This window comes from Marmota flaviventris, chromosome 5 (genome assembly GCF_047511675.1).
Source record: "Marmota flaviventris isolate mMarFla1 chromosome 5, mMarFla1.hap1, whole genome shotgun sequence".
NCBI lineage: Eukaryota > Metazoa > Chordata > Mammalia > Rodentia > Sciuridae > Marmota > Marmota flaviventris.
Window position 1 is genome coordinate 70,351,665 of NC_092502.1, and position 13,470 is coordinate 70,365,134.

Here is a 13,470-nt window from a genome sequence, read left to right on the forward strand (position 1 = left end):
CAAAAGCCCTCTCCCAGGACTGGGGGTGTAGTTCAGTGGTAGAGCACTTGCCTAGCATGCAAGAGGCCCTGGGTTCAATCCCCAGCACTGAAATTAGCCATTCTAGATCTGTTGGAGACAGGGCCCAATATCAGCCTCTTAGGTGCCATTGACAAAGCTGGCCTCCTCAAAAGCCCTCTCCCAGGACTGGGGGTGTAGTTCAGTGGTAGAGCACTTGCCTAGCATGCAAGAGGCCCTGGGTTCAATCCCCAGCACTGCAAGACAACAAAGTGCCCTTTTCCATCAAATTATCAAAGGTAAGGGTTAAGGTGACTTTGGAGCTTTCCTGGGACGTGGTGAACCTACATGCCTTGAGCTCAGGGTAGGCAGTGGCAGTTTGGCATCCAACCAGAAAGAAATGGGTAACTCCTAATGATAAACACCACACCAAAGTGCTGGCAATGAGCAGAAAGGGAGAAGAGTACAGGGCATGGGATGGAGTGAAATGAAGGCCAGTAGGCCCACCCCAGACATTGGCAAACTTCAAGGTGATGAAGGGCACCAACACCTTCTGCACTATGATAAGGGATTTCCATACCTGCAGGCCTGGGTACATCAATTTTACCCTTAAGACTTATTTCTTCAACCAAGGAGGTGGTGATTTTCACTCAGCACTACTAAAGCTCCCAGGACATAAACTTATGAAAGGTTTTTCTTCCCATAAGTTTTACCCCTAAGGCTTGTAAGGTTTTTCTTTCCATTTTCATGATGCCTTTAGCAAAAGCCCAGTCCTGTATAGCCTTAACCCCATAAGAATGGCAACCCATCCTGATGAACATAATCCACAGGGAATCTCTGCTCTGGGATTAACCCCCCAGACAGGACTGAATGAGTCTGACATTTGAAGCAATCATACATATATTCCTCTATTTCTTGCCCATCAGTGACAGTCATTCTTTTCCACAGGGCACTCTGCCTAGTAAACATTTTTACTATCTAGGATTCTAGAACTTCAGCTCAGGAAGGAGTGATATGACTTTCTGGGTGTGATTTTTTATATAACGAGTACAGAACTAGTCTTCTTGGTGTTCTAGTGGTCCTAGAATGAAGATGCTCAACACAGAGAAGACAGCAGGTTAACCAGTTTTAATGGAACCAAATGGTTATACAATAAAATTTTATATACATTCACAAAGACATCTTGCAACCTTCCTAGGACTTGTAGAAAGTAAGCAGTAGGGAGAACATCCATATGAAGATACTCCAGTAGGAAATGGACATTAGTATTTTGGTCTTTTCACTTCAACCCTACAATGGAAGGAAAAATAGGTCAGTGTAAGATCAATACACTGAACAATTCCCACGGGTCCCACAAAGGAAAAATGCTGCTCACCCATCAGCTTCCATCTTCTTTCTCTTCTCAATGATCTGCAAGAAGAACAGTGACATTCTAATTTCACTGGAGGTTCAAGGCTAATAATCTATCTCTCATTTACATGGCTCTCCAACCCCCTGCTTGTTCTTGGGTCTACTGAGCCAGTATCTTCTCCCAGCTAAAACACTCCCACTAAGGGACAATCCCACTTACTGCACTAATCTTCTTCCACTGTCGATCAAGCTCTGCCTTGTCATTGGTTTCCTTGAAGCGCCTGGTTTTCCTTCCTTCAGACATCTTGATACCATACTGGAATGCAGCCCTGAAAAGATCCATTGGGAGAAGATGATATTAAAGATTTTGTAGCAGTAACAAGGTTTTCCCAAAAAATTTCCATACCCCTCTCCTTACTCCCTACCCATATTCAGTATCAACTCACTTGGGCAAAGCCTCCTTGTTGTTCATATACTCGCTGTATTCTTCCTGGGTATCAAAGTCCCAGCGGCCTAAGGGGCCTTTTTTGTTTCCCTGTAATAGGACAGTACAAGTGGATGAAGAAAGAAACAGAAAAAGTATTTTAATCCTTGATTAAAGTCCGGCTGGGCTGGGGATGTAGCTCAAGCGGTAGCGCGCTCGCCTGGCATGCGTGCAACCCGGGTTCGATCCTTAGCACCACATTCAAAAACAAAGATGTTGTATCCGCCAATAACTAAAAAATAAATATTAAAAAATTCTCTCTTTTAAAAAAAAAAAGTCAGGCTCTCCTGAAATCCCAGGTGCCACCATTCATAAATCCTACCCTAATAAAAAATAAAGGCTTTCTATTTACTCACTCTGTATCAGGTATTGTTCTGAACACTAAACATATATCTTAATTCATTGATGTGACAAGGGAATTATATTTTTGTTTTCTTCATAAAGAAACTAAGGCAGTATCAAATAATAAAATAACTTAGCAAGGTCACAAAACTAATAAATGGCAATCACAGGACGAAACAATTATAGAAGAAACAATTAATCCATACTCTTAATCACTGAAGTATACTGAAAACAAGGAAATGAGATGTCTCCACAATTAATGGTATTAAGGGTGGCTTTATTTTTAAATTTTGTTTTGTTTTGTTTTGGGGTTCCAGAAATTGAACTCAGGGGAACTCGACCACTGAGCCACATCCCCAGCCCTATTTTGTATTTTTATTTTGAGTGAGAATCTCATCAAGTCGCTTAGCACCTCACTTTTGCTGAGGCTGGCTTTGAACTCGCGATCCTCCTGCCTTAGCCTCTTGAGCGACAGGGATTATAGGCATGCACCACCATATCTGGCTTAAGTTATTATTTTTTAAGACAGAGGAAGGCTGGGCACAGTGGCGCATGCCTGTAATCCCAGCAGCTCAGGAGACTGCAGCAGGAGGATCACAAGTTCAAAGTCAGCCTTAATAATGACGAGGTGCTAAGAGACTTGATGAGATCCTCACTCTAAATAACAATACAAAATAGGGCTGGGGGTGTGGCTCAGTGGCCCAGTTCCCCTGAATTCAATCCCCAGTAAACTCTCAAAAAAGAGGAAAGGACTGGAGTTGTGGCTCAGTTGTACAGCACTTGCCTAGCATGCGTGAGGCACTGAGTTTGATCCCCGGCACCACATAAAAAATAAAATAAAACAAAACAAAGGTATTGTGTCCATCTACAACTAAAAAAGTTTAAAAAAAAAAAAAAAAAAGGATGAAGACTTCTAATACTGACTATAATAAAATTCAGTTATTTTCTAAAAACTGCAATTCTTTCTGCCATTCCACTTATGTATTAATGCTTGCTTACTGCCTAGGATGGGACCAAAGCCTGATACATAGCTGTAGTAAATAAAAAAGAATAGATTTTTGGTCATATCTCATTTGATCTTGGCAAACCCCAAGGAAAAGGAAATGTGCTAAAGAATAAAAGCCCAGGTCCCAAACATCCTTCTAATTTCATACCTGGTCCATTTTGCTATAATCCACCTCCTCATCACTATCCACAGCCATGTCATCCATCCTAAAGAGAAGCAGCAGTTAAACAGATGCTGTAGACTCAACAATCATGCTTCATGATTCACAAACCCACGCATCAGAAAAGGCCACCCCTCCACACTTCATCTAGAACCTAACAGTTCTTCCAAGTAATAAATAAGCAGCCTTGGATCTCAGTATATCAAATTTTTACTTCACCCCACAATTTGTTCTCCAGTCATCCCAGTCTCCCTTTCTTAATAGGGTCCTACGTACGTGGCTGGGTAGCACTCTGCATAACTGTTGGACATGCCAAAGAAATCGCCCAGTTGCTTTTTGTCCTCTGGTTTCTTCAGCATATGCTATGTTAAAGAATATACTACACAGAATACCACCTCTTGCAGAAAAGCTTCAGGCAAAAGGAACCAAGGGCTGAAGACCTCAACATGAAAATTCTCAGAAGCACACTGTGAGTTTGGATGGATCCTCTAAGGAAGGGGCAAGGCATCATTTTATTCCTGTCAAAACTGACCATAAGGCAAGCACGTAGAGGTAGGAGGAATCAGGGAGGCAGGCAGAGCTGTAATGAAGATAAAACAGCTCTTTAACTCAGAAACATTAAAATAAAGGATATGATTCTGTGCCTTCCCAGCCAGCAGACCCAGCAAACTTTTCATTGATGGACTTGATCAACTCCTTGGCAGAACCAGGTCCTGAAGGAAAGAAAGCTCTATTTAGACTTTTTTTTTTTTTTTCAAAATAGATGATTTTTATTTTTTATATATTTTTTTTATTTTTTAAAGAGAGAGAGAGAGAGGTTTTTTTATTATTATTTATTTTTTAGTTTTCAGTGGACACAACATCTTTGTTTGTATGTGGTGCTGAGGATCGAACCCGGGCCGCATGCATGCCAGGCGAGCGCACTACCGCTTGAGCCACATCCCCAGACCCTAGACTTTGAATTAATAACGTTTATAACCTCCACCTCACAAGCCAGGTGCAGGGGCGCACACCTGTACTCCCAACTTGGCAGGCTGAGGCAAAGGGACCAAAAGTTCAAGCCCAGCCTTAGCAACTTAGCAAGACCCTGTCTCAATATATAAAAAAAGGATGTAGATGTAGCTCAGAGGTGAACCCCTGGATTCAATCCCCAGTCCCACAAAAAACAAAACACCTCCCCATAATACATCAACATATTTCCAACTTATGCCTTCATTAAAACTTTTTTTTAAAAGCACATAATTTTATGTAACAAAATTTTAACCAAACTCCAACTCATAACAAATTTCTGTGGTTAAAATGGCAGTTGGGAACCCAGAACACTGCACACTCAACTTCTATCTCACCTCTTTAGAACCTCAGAGCTGGAGGAATTATATCTAAAAGCAAATGTGTCCTACCATTGCCCAGGAAGATGGGAGAATTCCAGACTCATCCTGTCTATTCCATGAAATAAGACATGATTCTTAAAATGAGTCCAGAACAAGGAAGTTTCCTAATGCCACCAGCTCTTGAGCATTACTTCAGATTCTCAGTCCAGGGGAAAGCAAAGCTGCTAGATGAAATAAGAGATGCTATGAATATGACCCACCTTTGTCAACATCCATTGGCTGGAAAGGAAATGAAAATTGAGGTGAGTATCACTTTAATAGATTCCCACCTATCCAGCCCCCAAGTCCAAATTGATTCCCTGCCCCACCTTGCCTGTATTTCCAGATTCGGTGACCCACCCATTAGTTGATCCAGGTGCTGCTGTGGAGCCACAAGGTGCCTATAACAGCAGGGTCCCACACCTGGCTGAATGGGCAGATAGGAGCAGCTCCACCACTTGGTACAAGGGTCCACATCTCACCTCATCATCTACTTTTGGTTTTTCAAAGTAGCTGTGCCGCTTCTTTTCCTCCTCTCTCTCCCGGTCCCGCTCTCGCTCCCGCTCCCTATCTCGTTCTCGTTCCCTCTCTCGATCCCGATCTCTGTCTCTCTCGCGATCACGCTCCCGTTCCCGGTATCTCTCCCGTTCCTTGTCCCGGGGTGTCTTGGTCGTGGAGGGGACATAGTCCCCAATGTCTTCAAAAATGCTTGGGAAAACAGAGATCACTAGCTGTGAAAGTCACATACATTTCTACTTAACCTAGCCATTGCTCCAGTTTCTCATACCACCACAAACAACTTCCCAAAATGCCAAAGGCAAGAAACAGAGGCCCTCCCCTCAGATTAGGTGCTAGGTTTAAGATACATACTTCATGTCAGCTTCAGGAGGTTTCTTCTCTTCCAGCTTCCCTGCAATGTAACCAGAAGTCAAGAAAACAATCCTTAGTTAATACCCACTCAGCTTCACCATCCTTTTCAGTTCTAAATGCCCTTTCAAGCATCTTCTGTTTAGAATATAGGACAGGGACAGGTGTGATAGTGCATGCCTATACTCCCAGCTACTCAGAAAGGTGAGGTAGGAGTATTCCAAGTTTAAGGCCAGGCTGGGGAACCTAGTAAGATCCTGTCTTAAAAAATAAAAAGGAGAGGGATTATAGCTTAGTGGCAATATGCTCGCAAGTTCAATTCCCAGTACCAAAAAAAAAAAAAAAATTAGGATGAATGCTACCACTCTTCCTTCTCATGCTTCAAACCTGACCACTGCTTTCTTAGTAGGTCAAGTAGGAAGAATCTGGATATACTCATCTTTGCCAATGCTCCATTGCTCCCATTTTTATCTGCTCCCTGAAAACCTCCCAATGTCCTGGAGACACAAAGCTCCAGGAGACCTTGGTTCCATCACTGAATAGCCAGCCCTCCAGAGCTAAGGTTTCTCTCCCTAATCCTCCAGGTACCTTTATCCTTCTTCTTGAGCTTCTTGTTGCGGGTACCCTGCCTCAAGTACGAAAGAATCTGGGTAAGCTTGCTGATGACAATGTCATTTGTGGTCAGTGTAGTCTGGGCCTGTAAACCCCAAGCAGCAAGAATATTATTCCACTGAACAGGAAGCTCTTTTATTTATTCACTACTGACTTGGAAAATTAAAGGATGAGTTACAGTTAACCAGGTAAAGATAAGAAAAACAGATGTTGCAAACAGTCCAAACAGAAGAAACAACCTGCACAAAGGCCCTGGATCTAGAATATTCAAGAAAGTCAAAATGACAGAAAAATAATAGAGAGGCATGGTGAAGAGACTATGAAGGCCAAATGTTGCAAAGGCTCATAAGCCCATGGTAGAGATTCTGCTCTTTACCCTGAGAAGGAACCACCGAAAGCTTCTAAACTGTAGTGAGATAAAATCTGCATTTTAAAATCACTATGGACATGTGTAAATATCATAGTGAAAGCTGGGATGGAGAGACTAAGGATGTCTAAAGAGTTCAGGGTTTCCTTGTGGAAAGAAGAGTGTGGTTTGGACTGAAATATTACTGGTGGAGATGAACAAAAGTAATGGATTCAACTGAAATTTATGAGGTAAAAAATAAACAGGAGTTGGTGATAGGATAAACAAAGGACAGAGCACAGGTGAGGCCGATTCTGAGATTTAATGATTATGATAGACTCTTAGAACTCACTCACCTCCATGGTGGGGCAATCAGCCTTGCTGCGGATAAGAGTAGTGGGGATATCCGTGTCAGCATACTCATCATCCAGGTCTACCACATAGGCCATACGACCTGGTAGAAACAGCTCATTCCGTTCATATGCTTTGCTCTTGAAAAGCATACGGTAAACATTGCGGCCTGCACAAAGGGGAATAGTAGCAAGTAGCCAATAAAAACCTTCTATTATATCAGCAGTCATTTATTAAGTACTTGCTCTGTACCAGGAGCCATGCCAAGTGTTATGCATACTTTGCTTCCTTCAATCTTTCACAAAAGCTCTGGGAGATGGGCATTATTATTCCCTAACAAGACTGAGAATTAACTGATTCACCTAAAGTCATACAGTTACCAAGTAACAGAGCAAAAAATGGGACCCAGGCAGCCTAACTTCAAAGCCTGGGTTCCCATTCACTCTTCTACAATGCCTTCTCAAGGGCACTATGTGCCCACATTGTGTTAGATCCTGCAAGAAAGAAGGATGAGGTTTAAGGCAATACTTACAATGATGGTAAAATAAAGCTACACTATATACTCAATATTATAAGTATGCTTGCTGTACATTTCATTTTTCTTCATCCATACGACAATCCCATGAAGTAAACATTAAACTAACTTTTCACATGTGAAAGCAAAATCGGTTGCCTAAAATCACATACTTAATGTGATTTGATCATGAGGATTCAAAGCCAGAACTCGCTGACTCTATATCCTGAGTTTCTAATCACAAACCATGCTATCTTCCTTTTTTGGGGGGGTGGGGGGTAGTGCTAGGGATGGAACACATGACTTCATGCATATGCATGCTAGGCAAATACTATAGCACTGAGCCACAACCACATGAAATAACTAGGTCCATGTCTGAGTTCTATTGGAATATTTCATGGGAACTAGTTAATTTGGAGGCACAATGAGATTGAGGGAAAAGGAAGCATACCCTGCTGAGAGCATCAAATTCCCTACAATTCACCTGAACTGCCCTATCATTAATATAGAAATCCTGTACTCACCCAAACGTGTTTTAAATTCAATTTTGTTTTCAGGATCCTCATCTTTCCTGAAAAGACAAAAAATAATTTTTTTCTTTAGGTATATGTACTTATTTTTTTTTAAATATTTTTTTAGTTGTCAATGGATCTTTTACTTATTTATATGCAGTGCTAAGGATCGAACCCAGGGCCTCTCTCATGCTAGGCAAGCACTCTACCACTGAGCCACAACTCCAGCCAGGTAAATGTACTTCTATTTTAGGGCCCAGCATTCTAAACTCTTAAGCTTTCCCTTACTTGGTTTCCTTCTGGGGCTTTTCCATCAGTTCCTCTTCTTCTTTCTCTTTGCTGGCAATCTCAGCTCGTACCTAACAGGAAATCAAGATTTAGACACTATTCACTTTACATACATTTACTGAATATCCACTATACCACACTGTGGTCAGAAACAGAAACACAATATTAAATCAGACAGACACTGTACTTAGTGTAATGGAGGTTACAGCAAGATGAATAGACAAATTAAACAATTTCAACAAAGTGTAATAACTGTTATGTGAAGTAGATGGGTAATACAACAGTGCAGCGCAAGGAAGGTGAGGAGTAGGAGGGCTTAACCATATCTAGACGATCAAGGAAGGCTTCCCTAAGGAAAAAATTGTAGGCTGATACCTGATGGGTGAGTAACAATTAGTCCTACAGAGGGGCCATATTTTGCCCTTCCCAACTAGATGGTTGGGACTACCATGTATCTCCATCCTCATCTCAGCAAGGTCCACACAAAAGAATTCAACACTTTAGTATTACGGCGCACCTGCTCACCATGACTCACCTTTTGAAGCAGAGCAAAATCCAAGCCTTTCACCAAATGGGTATGTTCCATGTCACCACCCAAGAATTTGGATTCCTGGATCAACTGTCTTCTCTTCTCTGCAGCTGATTTGTCCCTGCATAATGAAAAAGACCCCACCGGAAGAGTCCCTTGTGGCTATCAAGTGCTTCTTAAAATGGCATAGTGTGCTTATATGACAGAGATGCTGAAGGAAGCATGCCCCTTGGTCCTCTTGGTACTCACGCCTCAGCAGTAGGGCCCACAGCTCTATAGTTAGCTGTGGTGCTAATTAGCTCTGTTTCCTCATAATCCTTGTTCACACCATCTCTGCGTTCCTTGGCCCGGTCCCGATACTTCTCTGCTAGTTCTCTTTCTCTCTCAATTTCCTGTTGGCGTAACTTGGCATAATAACTGTAACCAGAGAAATCAGACATGTAAGTTACTATCTCAGGGTCATCAGAACCACTTCTGCCTGTTTCTCTACATCTTCCTCCAGCTCTCTATGATAAAAACTGATAGAACTGCCAGCCAGTTCTTGATAAGTCTTCAAAGTAAGAATCAGAGCCTCTTCCAGTCCACAGACATACTGTTCCAATGCCCACTTGGGACACTCCAACCATCACTAAAAATCTTTTCAATGAACCTCTAAGGGTATGAGAGACTCTTCCATATTGCAATTAAAAAAAAAAAAAAAAAAATCCCCTGAAACTATATCACTTTTTAAATTTTAGCTAAAAATACTTTATTCCTTGTTGGTCCACCTTAGAAGAGCAGAAAAGGAGAGTAACAGGTCCAAAAAGTTTAATATCACATAAATAATAATCATAATGATAGTAATATGATGAGACTCCAGAGTCTAAGCTGAGATAGGACAATAACAAGCTCAAGGTCAAGCTGGGAAAATTAGTAAGACACTGTCTTAGAATAAAAAGTAACAAGGGTTATGTAGCTTAGTGGTAGAGCACCCCTGGGCTCAAACCCCCTGCCACCAAAAAAAAAAAAAAAAATCCATAATGAGGGCAGCCAAGACTTAATGAGTAGATTAGAGGTTAAACAAAGTACCCAAGGCTATCTGGCTAGAAACAGATAAAGACAAGATTAAAATATAGGTAGGCTGACTCCAAAGCCCTACAATATCACTTTTTTTTTTTTAATATTTGTTAGGTGTAGATGGACACAATGCCTTTATTTTATTTACTTATTTTATGTGGTGCTGAGGATCGTACCCAGGGCCTTGTCCGTGCTAGGTGAGCGCTCTACCACTGAGCTACAACCCCAGCTCCCCCTACAGCATCACTCTTAATGTTATCACTCCTCTACATTTATAAAGTAGAGAACCTAAAAATGAAGGAAAATCTCAGTCTCTACTCTTTCCCCAAACACCATCCACCTTAAAACCCACCACCCCTTCACACCCACTTCACCTTTTCTTTTTTCTCCTTCGTGCAGCAGGGTCTTCATCCTCATTGTATTCCCTTGGCATTCTAGAAAGAAAACAAGAAATTCACTGAAAGTAAAATATTGCCCCAGAAATCCCAAGAAGTGTCCTTAAGAACTGAAGAAAAGCTGGTCTAGAATTCTGGCCAAAGCAACAGACTAAATTGGGCAGAAATCCACATTAATACTTATACGTAAACAGTTCTCAAATTTTAAAAAGCATCAAGAAGATCTGGAGTACTATGAAAATTATATAGTCTCAAGTATACCCCCCAAAAAGTCTGAATCTGTGGGCTGGAACAGACCCAGAAACATATATTTGCAACTATAATGACTCATTAATGTAAGTTGTCCATGGAATATACCCTGAACATCCCCATCATCATTGGAGCTTCAATCTTCTCAAGGAGAAAATCAGAACCTCAGGCTTTAAAAAAGGATTAGCTTTCCAGCTCCCAGGATATTCTGGATCAATAGAAAGGGATAGGAAGGAAATGGAAGAAAAACTGGATCACTGGAAGACTTACTCATGGTGACGAGATTTAGAAGGTGGTGCAGAAGTAGGTGCAGCCCTTGGGGTCATAAGAAGTTTCCTGAAGTCTTCATTGGTGAGTTTTGATCTAAAAGAACAGGCAAATTTTTTAAAAATAGCACCCAATAATAAATGTAAAAGGAACATGAAAAAAAAATTAGCTTTACTAAAAAACAGGGAAATATGAACTAAAACAAAGACATGCCACTTTCAACACATTAGGGTTGACTTCTAAAAAATTTGATAAATCAAGTATGAGTGAGAACTTGGGAAGTGGGAATTTGAGAATTTGAGAAGCAGTATATTCTCATATACTGCTGACAGGAACATGAATCAGTATAATCAATTTGGAAGGTAATTTGGTAGTATTTATTAAAATTTAAATATAAGGATCATATGAATCAGCAACTCTCATTTTTCTATATTTAGCCCAGCCAATGAGTCATATGTACATAAGAAAGCCTATAAAAAGTAGTTCAATTACCAGGCGTGATGGTGCACGCCTGTAATCCCAGCAGCACAGGAGGCTGAGAGAGAAGGATCACGAGCACGAGTTCAAAGCCAGCCTCAGCAAAAGCAAGGTGCTAAGCAACTCAGTGAGACTCTGTCTCTAAATAAAATACAAAATAGGGCTGGGAATGTGTAACTCAGTGGTCAGGTGCCCCTGAGTTCAATCCCCAGTACCAAAAAAAAAGAAAAGAGGTTCAATTGAAAATATCACGAGGTTGGAAACAACCTAAATGTCCATCAACTGGAGAGTAACTAAATAAATTGTGATAGTGTTTCTCAAATGTGGGACATACAGCAATGACAGTATAAGTGATCATTTAACGGGCATACTGACAAGAATTCTCTCTTAACCAAACTAAAGATAGACTCCTTTGAGTCCTCTTCTGATTAGGCCTTTCCTTCTCCTACTGACTGCATTCTTCAACTCTAATACAAGAGTAGGGATTTATAGAAAATTACTAATAAACCTTGCTGGTCCACCTTAGAAGAGCAGAAAAGGAGAGTAACAGGTCCAAAAAGTTTAATATCACATAAATAATAATCATGATGACAGTAATATGATGAGACTCCAGAGTCTAAGCTGAGATAGGACAATAACAAGCTCAAGAACAAGCTGGGAAAATTGTTCGTATGGTATGGTGGAGGGAAGGACTTAATTCTTTGCTAAAATCAAGCCAAGGAAAAGGTTTAATCAAATTAGAACTCTTGGAGAGGCTGGGGTTATGGTTCAGTGGTAGAGTTCTTGCTTAGCATGTGCAAGGCACTGGGTTCGATTCTCAGCACCACATGTAAATAAATAAATAAAAGGTCCAACAACATCTTAAAAAAAAATTTTTTTTTAAATAGGACTCTTGGAACTTGACTAAAGTTTAGTCAAGGAGGAAATCCTTATCACCGTTGTGAAAATAATCTCCAAGATATTAAGTGATGTTTTAATAAAAAATAGCAAAATGATAGCTGCAGTACACTACCATTTAAATATTTTAACTAGCAAAACAATGATAAATTTTCCTCAGGTATTTAAATATATGTACAAGTATATTTAAAAAGAATAGGAGGAAAAGATACACATAAAAAAGTGAACAGTTGTTATCTCTAAGAAATGGGCTGAAATTTGTGAGATTATTAAAGACAACTTTACCCTTATTTCCAATCTTCTAATTCTGTACAGGAGAATTAATTCCTATATAATGTATAATAAAACAACATATTTCAAAAACTAGAAACTTTCCTGACAAAATTTAACTCTAATACTCTTATTCAGTGGGCCTGATACAGTCAAGGTTCACAGAGATAATGGGCCAAGTTATGCAATTTTTTTGACCATCCTTGCTGACAAGATATTTACAATTCTTTCACCATCACCATCACCACTCTTAGTCACTGATAACTGTTTCCATGTTCCTAGGGCAAAATACTCACTGGTGGAAGGAGTGAGGATCATCCACATCATGGCCATCTGGGGCCAAAGGGTTGGAGAACGGCTCACCTAACAAAAATAATTGACATTAATCAGTCTCTTGTACATCAGGTCCTGTGCAAAAACTGGAAATTAGAGCAGTGAACAATACAGAAAGCAAGAATGACAGTGATAATACAATGTAATAAGTGCTGAAATAGGAAGATACAAGGAGCTATGAGAGCAAAGGAGGGCTCCTAAACCTGCTCTGGAGGATTAGACTTTCCCAAAGAGCACATCTAAAATTCATGAAAGATCTGGGGCACTCCTGTTCTCCGTGCTACTTGGAGACTAAAGCAGGAGGATCAAGAGTTTTAAGAGTAACCTAAACGATACAGCGAGACACACAACTTAAAAAAAAAAAAAAAAAAAAAAAACCCTAAGAGAAAGCAGAATCTCTGCAACCCACTAGTCGAGTTAAGTAAGGAGGTGACGGGGGAGAGGGCGGGGTGGATTCACTGATAACAGACACCGGTCGCTGCTAAGGCAGAGGTCTGGAAGTCTGAAGCTGCCTGGCCTCTCTTGGGGCCCACCGGCGTCTCCCGACTTAAGCTTAATAGCCAAAATGACGCGCCAAGTGCTCCTAGTGGCGCGGGAAAGAAAGAGCAGATGGCCACATCCTTACTATCTCGCTCTGGCATTTCGTCCGCGGTCTTTCAACGCCAGCAAGTGCCGAGTTCCCAAGAACCAAACGGACAACAAAACAGGAGCCACAGGCCTCTTCCCACAGTACACCCCGGAAGTCGACCACAGTGCTTTGCGTTCCCAGCTCTTCCGTTTCCTCCCTCTCGCACCTCT

At 41.0% G+C, this 13,470-nt stretch overlaps 1 protein-coding gene and 2 non-coding genes across 3 annotated transcripts; 2 read left to right on the plus strand and 1 right to left on the minus strand.

Annotated features, from left to right (window-relative positions):
• The first annotated feature begins 21 nt into the window (after positions 1–21).
• On the plus strand, positions 22–100 carry Trnaa-agc (transfer RNA alanine (anticodon AGC)). Its single transcript has one exon. It is a non-coding gene; the product is annotated as a tRNA-Ala (tRNA).
• Positions 101–187: 87 nt separating this feature from the next.
• Trnaa-agc (transfer RNA alanine (anticodon AGC)) lies at positions 188–260 on the plus strand. Its single transcript has one exon. It is a non-coding gene; the product is annotated as a tRNA-Ala (tRNA).
• Positions 261–1,110: 850 nt separating this feature from the next.
• Positions 1,111–13,423, minus strand: Ik (IK cytokine). The gene is made up of 20 exons (XM_027927936.3): positions 13,298–13,423; positions 12,636–12,702; positions 10,699–10,791; positions 10,159–10,218; positions 8,978–9,145; positions 8,735–8,849; positions 8,200–8,270; positions 7,924–7,970; positions 6,891–7,054; positions 6,165–6,273; positions 5,580–5,619; positions 5,192–5,417; positions 4,931–4,949; positions 3,974–4,052; positions 3,616–3,696; positions 3,328–3,385; positions 1,794–1,882; positions 1,568–1,676; positions 1,373–1,407; positions 1,111–1,287 (listed from the first exon to the last, which is right to left on the minus strand). Exons 1-20 carry the CDS (start codon positions 13,311–13,313, stop codon positions 1,260–1,262), a joined length of 1,674 nt encoding a protein of 557 aa, XP_027783737.1. The 5' UTR covers positions 13,314–13,423; the 3' UTR covers positions 1,111–1,259.
• Between the last annotated feature and the right edge of the window lie 47 nt (positions 13,424–13,470).

What these genes read in the sequence shown, in the direction of transcription:
- Ik (XM_027927936.3), bottom strand. An exon ending in AGTGGAAGAAGATTAGTGCA is followed by an intron (nt 1,408 to 1,567) that starts GTAAGTGGGATT and finishes TTCTTCTTGCAG; the next exon opens with ATCATTGAGAAGAGAAAGAA. An exon ending in AAGAAGATGGAAGCTGATGG is followed by an intron (nt 1,288 to 1,372) that starts GTGAGCAGCATT and finishes CTTCCATTGTAG; the next exon opens with GGTTGAAGTGAAAAGACCAA.